Source organism: Accipiter gentilis, chromosome 27, assembly GCF_929443795.1.
Source record: "Accipiter gentilis chromosome 27, bAccGen1.1, whole genome shotgun sequence".
Classification (NCBI taxonomy): Eukaryota; Metazoa; Chordata; class Aves; order Accipitriformes; family Accipitridae; genus Astur; species Astur gentilis.
The window spans coordinates 17,627,459-17,639,702 of NC_064906.1; the positions used below are offsets into that span (position 1 = coordinate 17,627,459).

At 42.1% G+C, this 12,244-nt stretch overlaps 1 protein-coding gene across 1 annotated transcript; it reads left to right on the top strand.

The window, feature by feature from the left end:
- Positions 1-835: 835 nt before the first annotated feature.
- FRRS1L (ferric chelate reductase 1 like) lies at positions 836-10,920 on the top strand. Its single transcript, XM_049830434.1, has 5 exons — positions 836-1,140; positions 2,916-3,000; positions 3,483-3,621; positions 6,832-7,078; positions 7,546-10,920. The coding sequence occupies exons 1-5, from the start codon at positions 927-929 to the stop codon at positions 7,716-7,718; spliced, it is 858 nt and encodes a 285-aa protein (XP_049686391.1). The 5' UTR covers positions 836-926; the 3' UTR covers positions 7,719-10,920.
- Positions 10,921-12,244: the final 1,324 nt, after the last annotated feature.

The window sequence follows — 12,244 nt, forward strand, 5'->3', positions numbered from 1 at the left end:
GATTTAAATCGAGGGTTATTTCAATCTTCAGAATATCGCCGACCGCTGCGTCTTCTTCTCTCTCCCTCCCTCCCCCCTGACGTTTTGATGAATTTTCTTCCAGACTCTCAGAGGAGGGAGTATAACCATACATAACAATATAAAAAAGAAATTATAGTTGTAACCAGAAGACGGCAAAGCAAACCCAAGAAAAGAGCCGCCTGGGCGAACGCAGGGGACGAAATGCCATCGCTCCACCACCAACCCGCGGGTACCACGGCACAGCGACACCGCGACCGTCTCCGTAACGCCTAGCTGCGAGCCCGGCGTCGGTTCCAAGAGCCCAAGCAAATTTGGGGGGGGACGACACAAGCGGGGTTTTCTTTCAGTTCTGCCAGTTTTTCAGCGTATTTGCATCAGCTGCCATTACATGGCGTACAATACAAAGAACACGCAATCCGACAGCCAGCGCTCGCCGGCGTGGGTTGGTTTGGTTTTTTTTTACCTGAGACGAGGGCTAAGTCGCGTGGTGCCTTCAGTCCCACCTCAGAAAGTCATCGAAAATAGAAAAAAAATAAAAAAAATTATATATATACGAGGGGTGAGCTTGCCCGGCAATTAGCGAGCAGGATTAATCACGTCCTCTCGAAGCCCACACGCTGAGAGGTTTTGGCGAATCGAGGCCGGGGAGGGCTCAGCGCTGACAGGGGTTTTTTACCGGTGACAGGGCTGGGGGCCGCCGCCGCCGCCTCCCCTCACCTTTTCCCGCCCAAAACCCGCTCCCACACGCCGTCCCCTCGCCCACCCCCGCGGTCCCTCCGCGCACCGCCCGCCCTCCCCGGGGCCGCCTCCCCTCGCTCCGCCGCCGGCCGCGGCGGCGCAGGAGCCCGCGGGCGACCGCGTAGGAAGGCGCGTTCGGCCGCCGCCCGCCCGGCCGCCCGGCCGCCATGTCGGTGCGGAGCCGCGGCGCTTGGAGGCGGCGGCTGCTGGTGCTGGTGCTGCTGGCGGGCTCCGCCGCCAGCCCGGCGGAGGAAGGCGGCGGGAGGAGGGAAGCGGCGGGCGGCGGGGAGCACGGCGAAGAAGCGGCTCGGCCTCACCACGATTCTTCGTACGGCACCTTCGCCAGCGAGTTTTACGACCTGCGCTACCTCTCCGAGGAGGGTGCGGTCAACGGGGGGGGGGGGGGGGGAAGCCGGCGGGGAGCGGAGTCCGCCGCGGAGGGAAGGGAGGGCCGGGCGGGCTGTGGAGGCGGCGTTGTTCAGCACGAAGGCCAGCGCCCGCCGCCATTTTCCGCGGGCCTGGCCTCCTCCTCTTCCTCCTCCTCCACCTCAGGGGGCCGGGAGCGGAGGGGAGCCCCGGCTGCCCTGCCCGACGGCCGGGTTCTCCCGCAGGGCTGCGGCGGAGCGGTAACCCTCTCCGGGAGTCTTCAAACCGGGCGGGGGGCCCGGGCAGCCCACGCCGGGAGGCAGGGGGAAGGGGGGAAGGCGGCCCGGGAGGGGTCCGGGGGTCCGGGCTTCGTCCCGGCGGACGGTGGGTCGCCTTGCGATGGTGCAAAGCCGCTGGGGAAAAGCTTGCCGGGGTGCTGAGTTAAAAGGAGTGCTGGGTTTGGGGGGCGGGGGGGGGGGGGGGGTGTCGAAATGCCCTGTGATGTCCTGAGTGGTGAGAAACGTAGCGGTCGTGGGGTTTGGGGTGGGTTTGTTTGGTTGTTTGGGGGTTTTATTTTGAATCTACGAACGGCAGAATGTTAGAACTCCAATTTTGTGGCTAGGCTGCATTGACGACCGGTTGTTTGATGCATTCAAGAAAAAAAAGGAAGAAGTGAGAAGATGGGATGTCCCGCCACCGGTCTTTCAGTGATGCTCTGCCACAGGGTGCTGTGAAATTTTGCCAACTAAATACATTCATGCTGGGTAATTTACCCAGGCCCCCCGATACGGTCAATGGGGGCTGTAATTTGCAGTTTACAGCATACTTTCTCTCTCTGTTGGCATTGTCAGAAACCTGGGGAAGCGAATCGGGGCTCCCAAACGCTAAAGTTGTGTAGGTTAAATGTCTGTTTGCAGATGCTGTAACTAGCTGGAGTGTTTGTTTCCTATTCAATGAAGCACTTTCAGAGGTCTTCCTAGTTTCACAACTAGCACTTTGGGTTTCAGCAGGCTAAGTAAAAGAACATCCTATTAAAATACCTGTGGTCATGCAACAGACACGAACTTCTACAAGCCGAGACAGAAAAGGACTGTTTGCAAATGTTTGCACTTTCTCTTTGGTGCACTATCGTACAGCAGACAGGGGATTGCTCGGAATCATGACTTTCATTGTCCGGCTCTTCTGGGTCTTCCTTTACAAGTGATTGCAGGTCATACCTGCAGGCAATTCCCTGTTTTGATACTCTCTTACCTTTTATTGCCATGTGTGTTTTATTTTACTTCTTAATGGAGGGTGTATTATAAGGGCCTTTCGGTATCCACTCCTACAGCTCCAAACCTGGTGCCCTGCATTTATACTTAATACTGTCATTTATGGCGAAGGAGTCAGATTTAGTTCCCTTACGAACTTCCTGAGGGGACTAAGAATGAGCACAAAGAGTGCAGTGAGCGGAGATCCCTAATTGTTAGTTGACTGCACTACTCCATGTTCCTGCTGCCTTAAGTTAACTTTTGCCCTCAGTGTAGCAAAGCCATCCGCTGGCATCCTTCTCCCTTCTTGACAAATGTAGGAAACCTGAGAAAATTTTTGTTTTCAGTTATCGGTGTTACTTTGATATCTGGATCCAGGACCATCTGAGCAAGGGATTGTGCACGTGACAAAGTAGTCCCTCATCTGAACAGCTCGGTTATCAGCAGACAAAGTAAATGCTATTGGAACCCTTTCTCTTTAGTATTACTGCTTTTTATTCCTTGTATTTTATTTAGTAATGATTTATTCTGATCATACAGGTTACCCTTTCCCTACTGCTCCTCCTGTGGATCCATTCGCAAAAATAAGAGTGGATGACTGTGGAAAAACCAAGGGATGCTTCAGGTCAGTCTGAGATAAGAGCGCAGATACCTTTCTGTTTGCAAATGCTGACTGATTATACTGGAGACTATATTCATTGTAATAAATGTTCATTATTTAAGAACATACTTTGTAGTTATGGACTATACTATTTGAGGAAACTAGATTATTTAAGGATATACATCATAGTTCTGGACCTACAGCTATTTCATGATTCTTGTATTTTCATGAAGCACTTTTGGAAAAGCAGGGCTAGGAAGGTCAACAGAGTAACACTGTGTGTAATTAATTGCTTGCCGTACTGTTTAAATGCTATACATTCTTACACTGAAAGAGTAATAATTGCTAACACTTAATTAGTGGTACTTTGTGTATAGCATATTATATTATGTTTTACTGCCATTATACCAAAATGCATTCTTTTAGTTTTTTTCTTGCAGAAACGTAATGAAGTTCCATAGCAGGAAACTGTGAGGAAAAGTTACATGTATTCCAATTCCATTTAGGTACGGCAAACCTGGATGCAATGCAGAGACTTGTGACTACTTTCTAAGTTACCGTAGAATAGGAGCTGATGTTGAATTTGAGTTGAGTGCCGATACTGATGGCTGGGTGGCAGTGGGATTTTCCTCAGACAAGAAAATGGTAAGACATGTACAGTTCTTCATGTTGACAGTGTGCGCACTTTTACAGGCTAGGATATAAATCATTTATATTTGTTCTGTCAGAAACAGAGCATATAAGGAGAAAATGACTTGCTGAAAACACAGCACCATTCGGTAGCCACGTTGGAGGCAGAAGCCAGGCCCGCTGCCTCCCAGAAAAACTGCCTCATCCTTCCTAATGTGTCCTTTACCTTCCTCTCTGAGCATTAAAACAGTATTTCGGTTCAGCTCTGAATGTCTGAAAGTTACCAGCTTTTTGCCCTCAGGGATGAGCCAATTCACCTGGAAATGTCCTGTTGTGCTTTATGTCAGTGTTACTTGGCCAAAAGGCACATCAGAAACTAAATAGCAAATAATTTTATTCTTCAGTAAATCAGCTGACTTCCAGTGATATAAATATGGCTTTCATGGTTAAACTTTGGAAATCTTTTTTTTTTCTTTCATACGTGTGTGCTGTTCCAGGGAAGCCACAAACGTGTGACAAAATGACTCCTGCTAATTTAAACATACATACCCTAGCAAGCAGTCTTGTTAAAATTTCTTCTTCTATCTCTCCTGGATTTTATTGGGTTTGGTTTTATGCTTATCCCTGTACTTACTTTCTCATTCAAAAGCTTCACTTTCCATTGTGTTTCAGTAAGCAAAACAGGAGCATGTACTGTGCGAAGTTTAAAAAACCTGAGCAACAGACGACTTATGCAAAGATGTTTTGTCCGTGGTCCTTGGTAAAATGTTTAGGATTAAAATGCAGTTCATAATGTAGGTGTTTGCATACAGAAACACGCCTGAGCATATAAAACAATACGGAGCCTATGTCCTAATCACAAGCCAGAGGACAGGACTCTTTCTTGTACAGCTCTAAGCAGTAGTCTGAAAAAATACAGAATCTAGACGTCCTGGGCTGGGACCCACAAAAATGAACGGGAAGACTCACGCTGACGTAACAGTGTTTTTATCAGACCCAAAATGAGAAATAGAAAGAAAATGTGAGGGCAGGTGCTTTTCAGTCATTACCATATATGTTTTAATATGACACTGTAAATAAACACAATAAAGGTAGAAGTCTTTGTGTCCTAAAGAACAGCTCACATCACAAGAAACAGTTCATCTTTTCAATGTTGTGAGGAACAGTTTTACAGCCAAATTTTGGGCAGAGTTTAGATGCCTGGAAATGCATGTACTCAGCGGTGTTTTCAAAGCAGCTCAGCACTATTTAAGTATTTGGCCCCAAGCTATCAAAGATCATGGTACCGGTTTGTAACTCTGATATACTGGCAAGTAGGTCCCAGGGTCCCACTGCCTGCAATTCATCAGCCACTTGGAAAGCAGGCGTTACCTTTCATCCCAGGCACACCAAGCAGCATGTTAAGTCTCAGCTTCTGGTAAGAAGAATAAAGTAAGTGTAAAGTAAATGGATTTGCTTCCAAATTTGCTGTGAAGGTAATCTAATGCCCATCAGTCAGCTGGACTAAACCAGCTAGCATCTGTCTTCCTCTCTTGTTCTCCTGCTGACTTCATCCTTTTTCTTAACTTCCAGGATGTTTTGGTGTCCTGGGATGTGCAGACTCTAATGGTAAAATGGCTCTGGGTCAAAACAGCTTAGCTGTGAGAAGCAGGCTGTGCTTTGGAGCCCCTAATCAAAATGGTGTGGCCTGGATAGATACAGAAGTTCAGGAGAAAAAAACTATTTTGTGTCCTCAATAGATTTTATTTTTTTAAACTCCTGTGACCTATTTCTTTGTCTCAAATAACATGCTTTTCCACTTGCAGGCTTTTGTGCCTAGGCAGGATTTGGTAATGTCATTCTGTTAATTGAGATTCGGAATGTTTTTTTCTTTCCTTTAAATTTTTTTCTATGAGAAAACAGCTTTATTTTTGCCCCTTTGTACTTAAGAATGAGGGATTTGTGCTCAGATGTATAAAAGTTAAACTTGGAAAATGGAGAGCAAGGATAGGCTCAAGACAGAAGCTGGAAAGGTTGCCTGCAGCAGCACCGAGGTGCAGAAACTGTTCAAGCATGTGTTTTTACCTAGTTGTCCCCTTTTTCCCACACTTCTGGCACATCTTTTACAAATCCACACAGCAATGTTCCCGGAGAGCTGAAATGCACCCTTTTTCTCTCCTTTCCCTATAATAAAGAACTGAGAGATGATCGTGCTAGCAAGCATCATGTCTATCATCAGCACGACATATCAGAAAGATTAGTATTGGAGAAGTGGGGCCTGTATGTAATATGGCTCTGTGTTTCATACCACCTGTGGCAGTGGTGTTCAGTAAAATGCCATTCATCCAATTTGCACAGCGTTTTAATGGTTCTTGATACTAAAGCTTCTATGAGATAGTACCCCTAAAATTAATGCTAATCCCTGAGTGATGCAGTGCTCTACCACTTTGGCAGTGACCTTGAGGAATAGTTCTAGTAGCTGCTTTAATATTTCTACAAATGACCTCTACAAACAGTTGTCTCACACTTCTTCCTTCTGTCCGTTGTTTCTTTGCTTGATTGGAATGCTCGGCAGCTTTTTATGCTGTGTGAAGAAGCACATACTGATTACTTTTTTTCTTGTATCTTATGGTGTTCTGTATTCTCTTACTACACGCTGAACAGTTTTCATTTTCTCTTAAGAGATATAAGAAGTGGTGTTCCCTTAAGTGAACGTGAGAAGAGATTAGAAAAGGCAGACTGCAATTTATGCTATTATTTTCCCATATTTAGTAGATTCATCTCTTCTATTTTACTAAATTATATAGGTTTTCTGTCCATGATTTGATGCAGTAGGTTTTGTACACATCAGGGATTCAAGACTGCCAGTTTTTATAAAGCAGGGTCCCAGAACTTCACAAATTACAAAAGAAAACAGCCTTCCACTGATCAATTAATTATGTGATGTCAGGGTGATACCATGTCTTACAAACATGTTATATCTGTTAGGTAAAATAACTCTTGGAAAGATCCAAAAGAATTCAGAGTTAATAAGGGTAAGTAAATATTACTATCCACTTTGTGCTTTTCAATCTGATTGAAGACACATGGTTAGGGAAACAAGTATTTGTGTATATATAACTTTGAAAGAAGGAATGAGAGCCTGAGGTCTTGATTAGTTTTTAATAATTAAAATTATATACCTAAATGAGGAAATGCTTTGTGACACTTTTGTTTTCCTTCTACCAATATGCTTTTACGGTATAGGGAGGAGATGATGTCATGGCTTGTGTTCATGATGATAACGGAAGAGTCCGAATACAGCACTTCTATAATGTCGGTCAGTGGGCTAAAGAAATCCAGAGAAATCCTGCTAGAGATGAAGAAGGGGTTTTTGAAAACAATCGTGTAACATGTCGATTCAAGCGTCCTGTATATGTTCCCCGAGAGGAAACCATCGTAGATCTGCACTTGAGTTGGTACTATCTGTTTGCTTGGGGTCCAGCAATTCAGGGTAAGTTGATTTCTGTGTTACTGACAGAACTGAGGTGCCAAAATGGATAAATGTCTTTCAATTACATTAGTCTTACTAGAGCCCCCTTTTTTTCTAATGAACTAAAATTCTGGCAGCGTGAGGCTTAAAAACAGATAAAAAGGAAGACAAGCTAAATAACAGAGTCCTACATGTTGTGTTTTCTCGGCTACATCATTTTTACTCCCACTCCCCAAAGCTGAATTTAGAAGAACTTCATAACTAGAAGTTCTGATTTCCTTTGAAGGATGTTTATTGTTTACTTGAATTTCATTTGTCTTATTTGGAAGTTTAATTTCAGAAAGCAGAGAAATCACCTTACTCACTGACAGTGTAATATTGCATGCTCCTGTAGGTTTGAAAATTCCTCAGCTGTCTACCTGTTTCTTTGGTAGACTTATAGAAAAAATGCATCTGACGTTATTTCTTTTTGCCCTTACCTGTTAAAGGTTCTATAACTCGTCATGATATAGACTCACCACCCGTATCAGAGCGTGTTGTCAGTATTTACAAGTATGAAGATATTTTCATGCCATCGGCTGCCTATCAAACCTTCTCTTCTCCATTCTGCTTACTCCTCATTGTTGCACTGACCTTCTATTTATTGATGGGAACCCCATGACCGATGGAAGATAGCAAGAATTTGTCAGTGGAAGTTTCTCAGGATGGACGGCTATACGGATGGACGATGCGTTTTTCTATTGGAATTTATATCACACCACCATCCTCATCTAGCTGCTTTTGAACATAGTTAGCTTCTCAGGAGAATGAAATAACCATCTCCTTTGAGTGGCAGAGTGGTGACAAATCATTTAAGAATAATCACTGAACACATAGGAGAATATTTTCAGTGTTGTGACTACTTGCTTAAAGAAAAGGAGACTTTTGTAAAATCAATGTGTGTGCGTGTGTGTGTGTTTGGGAGGGGTGTCTGTGTGTATGTGTGTTTAGGCGAATTTAGTGATGGACACCTTATCAAATAACAAAATTGCCTTCCAAATTGCTCCCAAAAAGCAAATTTGGGAAAACATTATAATGCTGTTTGGTACTTCTGGAGCAGACAGCACAACTCCAAGTGCAGTTTCTGAACTTAAGATCCGGATACCGACACAGCAGTATAAAACCTGCCCTTCAGTAACGGACAGTTCTCCCTAATTTTTTTTTAATATATATTTATCAAGGTTTACTTGCTCTGGTACTTTCCAAAACTAAACTTGCATAATCAAGCATTAACGTGGGTTGTTTTGGGGTTGTTTTTTTCCAATGGAAAAGAGGTGATGAATGTCTTTCTTTATAATAGTAGAGTTTCAACAACCTTCTTGAAAGAAATGGCTACTTTATGAGTGAGATATCAAGTTATTTAAACAAGGGGAGGGGAGAATACAGTAATGTAAATTCTCCATACATAGGAAAAACAAGCGTAAAACATACAGAATATAGAAGTTCCAACAAGCCATAGGATGTCCTCCCAATAGATTAAATCAATTCTTCTCTTTTTATGAAAAAGCCAGTAATTTTGGTGACATGTAAATACGTTTTTAAGCAGCTGTGTAGTAGTATGAAGTAGTCTGTTTTTCTGTGTTGTATGCCTGTACATCCTGTTCATGTTAAAGGTGAATATGGGCCGCTGGTGTTAACTTACAAAGACATGGAAATATAATTGAGATTATTTGTAAGGAAAGATAGGGATCAATAAGAAGAGCAGTATCTTTAGTTTCATCAAACCACTGCTAAAATGTAGTTACTGTGGAAAAAGATGAGCTAAAGAGGAAATACACTAGATTTTTTTTGTCACCAAAAATATTACAAAGCTAAATATCACAGAAATGGAAAGTGTCAAAATGTATTTATGAGCCACAGAATATTACGAAAAACTGAGTTCTTGTGGACAATTTCTGTTCTTTGCGTAATAGGAAGTGTATGACACATAGCTACATGGAGCAGTCAAATGCGCTTAGATAAGGTTGCTCATTCACTTCCCAACTTGCATTAAAATTCCATTTCAATGGAATTAAAATTTTAATTGTGCCAAAGTTTTATCTAATGAGGTATGCTTGAGGACTCTGTAACGTAGGATCTGGTAACGTGTGTGATGGACCTCCTTTCTATACTCATTGCTGCACAGGGCGTAAAAAGATTAACTAGCTTTGCTGGGTTTGCATTGTTATTCACAGACTGAAGTTTGTAAATTAATTTTTCTTAGGCTCGGCATTCTTCAAACCTGTGCTTAAAGTATATGAATTAGATTGAAAATGAATCCGAATGTTCCATTGCAAACACTTTATCCCTGTTTCAAAAGAAAGATTGTGTAGTAATATATATTTTCATTGATGTCTTTAAGGATTTGTTCACTTAAAGTTACTGGACTAGAGTTCGGGGGGGGGGGGGGGGGAGGGGGGCGGGGAAGAGAAATTCAGAATGAAGTGAACTTTAAAAGTGCATATAGTAGCTTTATTTCCTATAAATTATTTCACTCAAGTTGGATAGCCTACTCATCGTCTGATGAAATATATAGTGGAGAGCACCCAATAAGGAAGATCTGCTTTGGTCCACCATGACTGTAAAATTTAGTTTTAAGATTGGCTGAAGCAGATGGCTGAAGCCTGGATAATGAGTTTTATATTCAGCAACCAGGTGAAGTGAAGAAATCATTAGAGCAAATTCCTTCTCCTTTGTGCTAATTTGTAGGGAACTGAGTGCAGTTCCTTCCCAGAGATCACAGCTATTTAAAGTAGCCTCAGGGTTGCTTTAGTTTATGGCCTTGTATTTACTATTTTAGTTTCAGGCATTTACCTGATTACCCACTAAAGGGCTAACCTAATAATTGAAAGGTACTGAAGTAGGATAGAAACCCATTTTGGCTCCTCTTTTCTTCTTTAATACAGTGCTGGATTTAGGATAGGCTGGCTGGACCGGAGCACAGAGGTATGTTAAAGACAACAATAATAATACCAAGGCAAATGTGCAACACCCATAGAGCTGCTTCCCACTTATATGGAGTCAGACATGTTTAAAGTTCAGGCTCTACAGCAAATTCAGAGCAGAGGCACAGCTGCTTAAGGCTATGTCTGCTGCAAAGTACGAACTGCTTCAGTCTTCAGCTGTACCCAAGTTCTCAATTAGGGTAAAAAAGTACTTTTTTTTTTTCCTTTTTCAGTTTACTTGTCAGTGTGCTGTATGGTGGTTTTGTCATTGTATTTTTCTCTTGTTGAAGTATTAGCAGAAACGTTCACTTCTATTAAAAATTTCACCCAAGCTTCCAAGTACTTAATTAGCACTAATTAAGTATTTCTAATCAAAGGGGTGGAAATAAAAGGCCTCAAGAAGCAGCAAAACAACCTATTTCAACTGAGGGTTGAGTTTAGCACAGAGTTTGTCTGAGAGTTGCTCTTCAGAGTGGGAAAAGCAGGAATATGAGATTCAAGTTGACAAACAAAGAAGGTACAAGTGTTTAGAAATTACTAGTTATGAAGAAATATGAGAAGAAAAAGACTATTAGAGAAATGAAAAGGCTTTACCTCGGTGGTGTTTAACTTTGTATAATACTTGGTAAGTCTTAACATTTGAGTGTAGTAACTTGTCATGGAAGGCATTTTGGTTTTCATATGGTTTGTTTTGGTTTTTTTAATGTTGAAAAGCAGGATTGATCCCTGTTACATGAAGTTACTACAAAATAACTTTCTTCAAAGTAACTTTTAAGTGATTATGGCATTTCAAATAGGTTTTGGATTTTTCTAATTAACAGGTACCAACACAAATTAGAGGAAAAGGTCTCCTTTGGAAAAGGCGGCAGACACTTCTTTCTCCAAATCAAATTATTCTTAGTTTCTGCTTTTATTTTGAGAATTACCTGCTGCAGGATGTCCTAATACAGAGGCACAGAGTTTAGAAAGTGCATGTTTAGAGTATGGTGTCCTTTGGAAATTCAACTCTGATTATTAGTTAGGAAGATAGGACTGACAAAGACCATAAGGCATTAATTAACTTTCTTGAATATGTTCTTTCCATGCAGAACGAAAGTCACTTGTGACCATTGCTTGTTACGTTAACCATGTTATCACCCTCTGCTCGCTCTCTCCGTCTTATCTAGAATGTTTTATATCTAAATTTTATAAGTTAGTTGAAAGGGAAATCAGCTGCTTATACTTGTGACAGTGCCTATCGCAAAGGTACCCTTTTTTTTGACTGTAGTGTCTGACTGCTACGCTGCTACAAATAATAAGCTAGGCCTGAAATGACATTAATAATAAGTAGGATAGGAAAGAGAAAGATAAGTGGAGAGGACAGACTTTCAGAAAGTCATTTTTTTCTTTGCTGGAATCAAATAACTATTTTTATGTATATGTGAGATACTCCTAAATGCTAATTGATTCCTCCCCAAAAAAGCCTAGCTGATTTGATAATGTCATTGGATACAGGGTGATGCTTTCTTCAGAATTCTATTATTACAAGGGAAATACTCTGGTTTTGAAAAAGAACATATTGATGAGAAAAAATTGAAATCCCTCTGTGGCCTTGTCCTTCTTGATTGGTTCTGCAATACTTGGATAGCAAGAAAATAAACACTTGTGGCCTCCCTAATCTGAGGAACCCCCACATTGGGTTAAAAGTTGTCAAAGCTGTGTTTGGCACTGACATTTCCAGTCTTCAATGTAGGGATTAAGAGAATGACTGGAGCATGGTGTACATCACCAAATCCCTTAAATATGTATATCTTCTTTTGCCAAACTGTGGATGGTGTTCTTACTGTGTTTTATGTCTAGTCTTCCTCAGAAAAGTACCATGCTTCTTGTCAGTAGCCTATGTCCTGTCGCTGTTTCCACAGATGCCTTATGCTATTTAGGGAGGTGATCCTGGGAAGTCTTAGCCCAGCTGTGAAGAGGAGTTAGTGGGTAAGGAGGACTGACACACAGCTGTCTTCATGATTATCCAGGTTAGAAATCTGTGTCATTGGTGATACTCCAGTTATCTGCAAGTAAATGACTGCTATAAGTTTAAGGGAAGAAACAGGTCTCCCTGTTTTTTTGTCTGTCTTCTTACTTACCCATCCATCCAGTGCATCAGACGTTTATAAAGAAGGAAATTATTCACCTTTTAGGGAATAGACCTTCTGTCTGGTCTTTCTGATCCCTTCAGTGCCCACTGGAA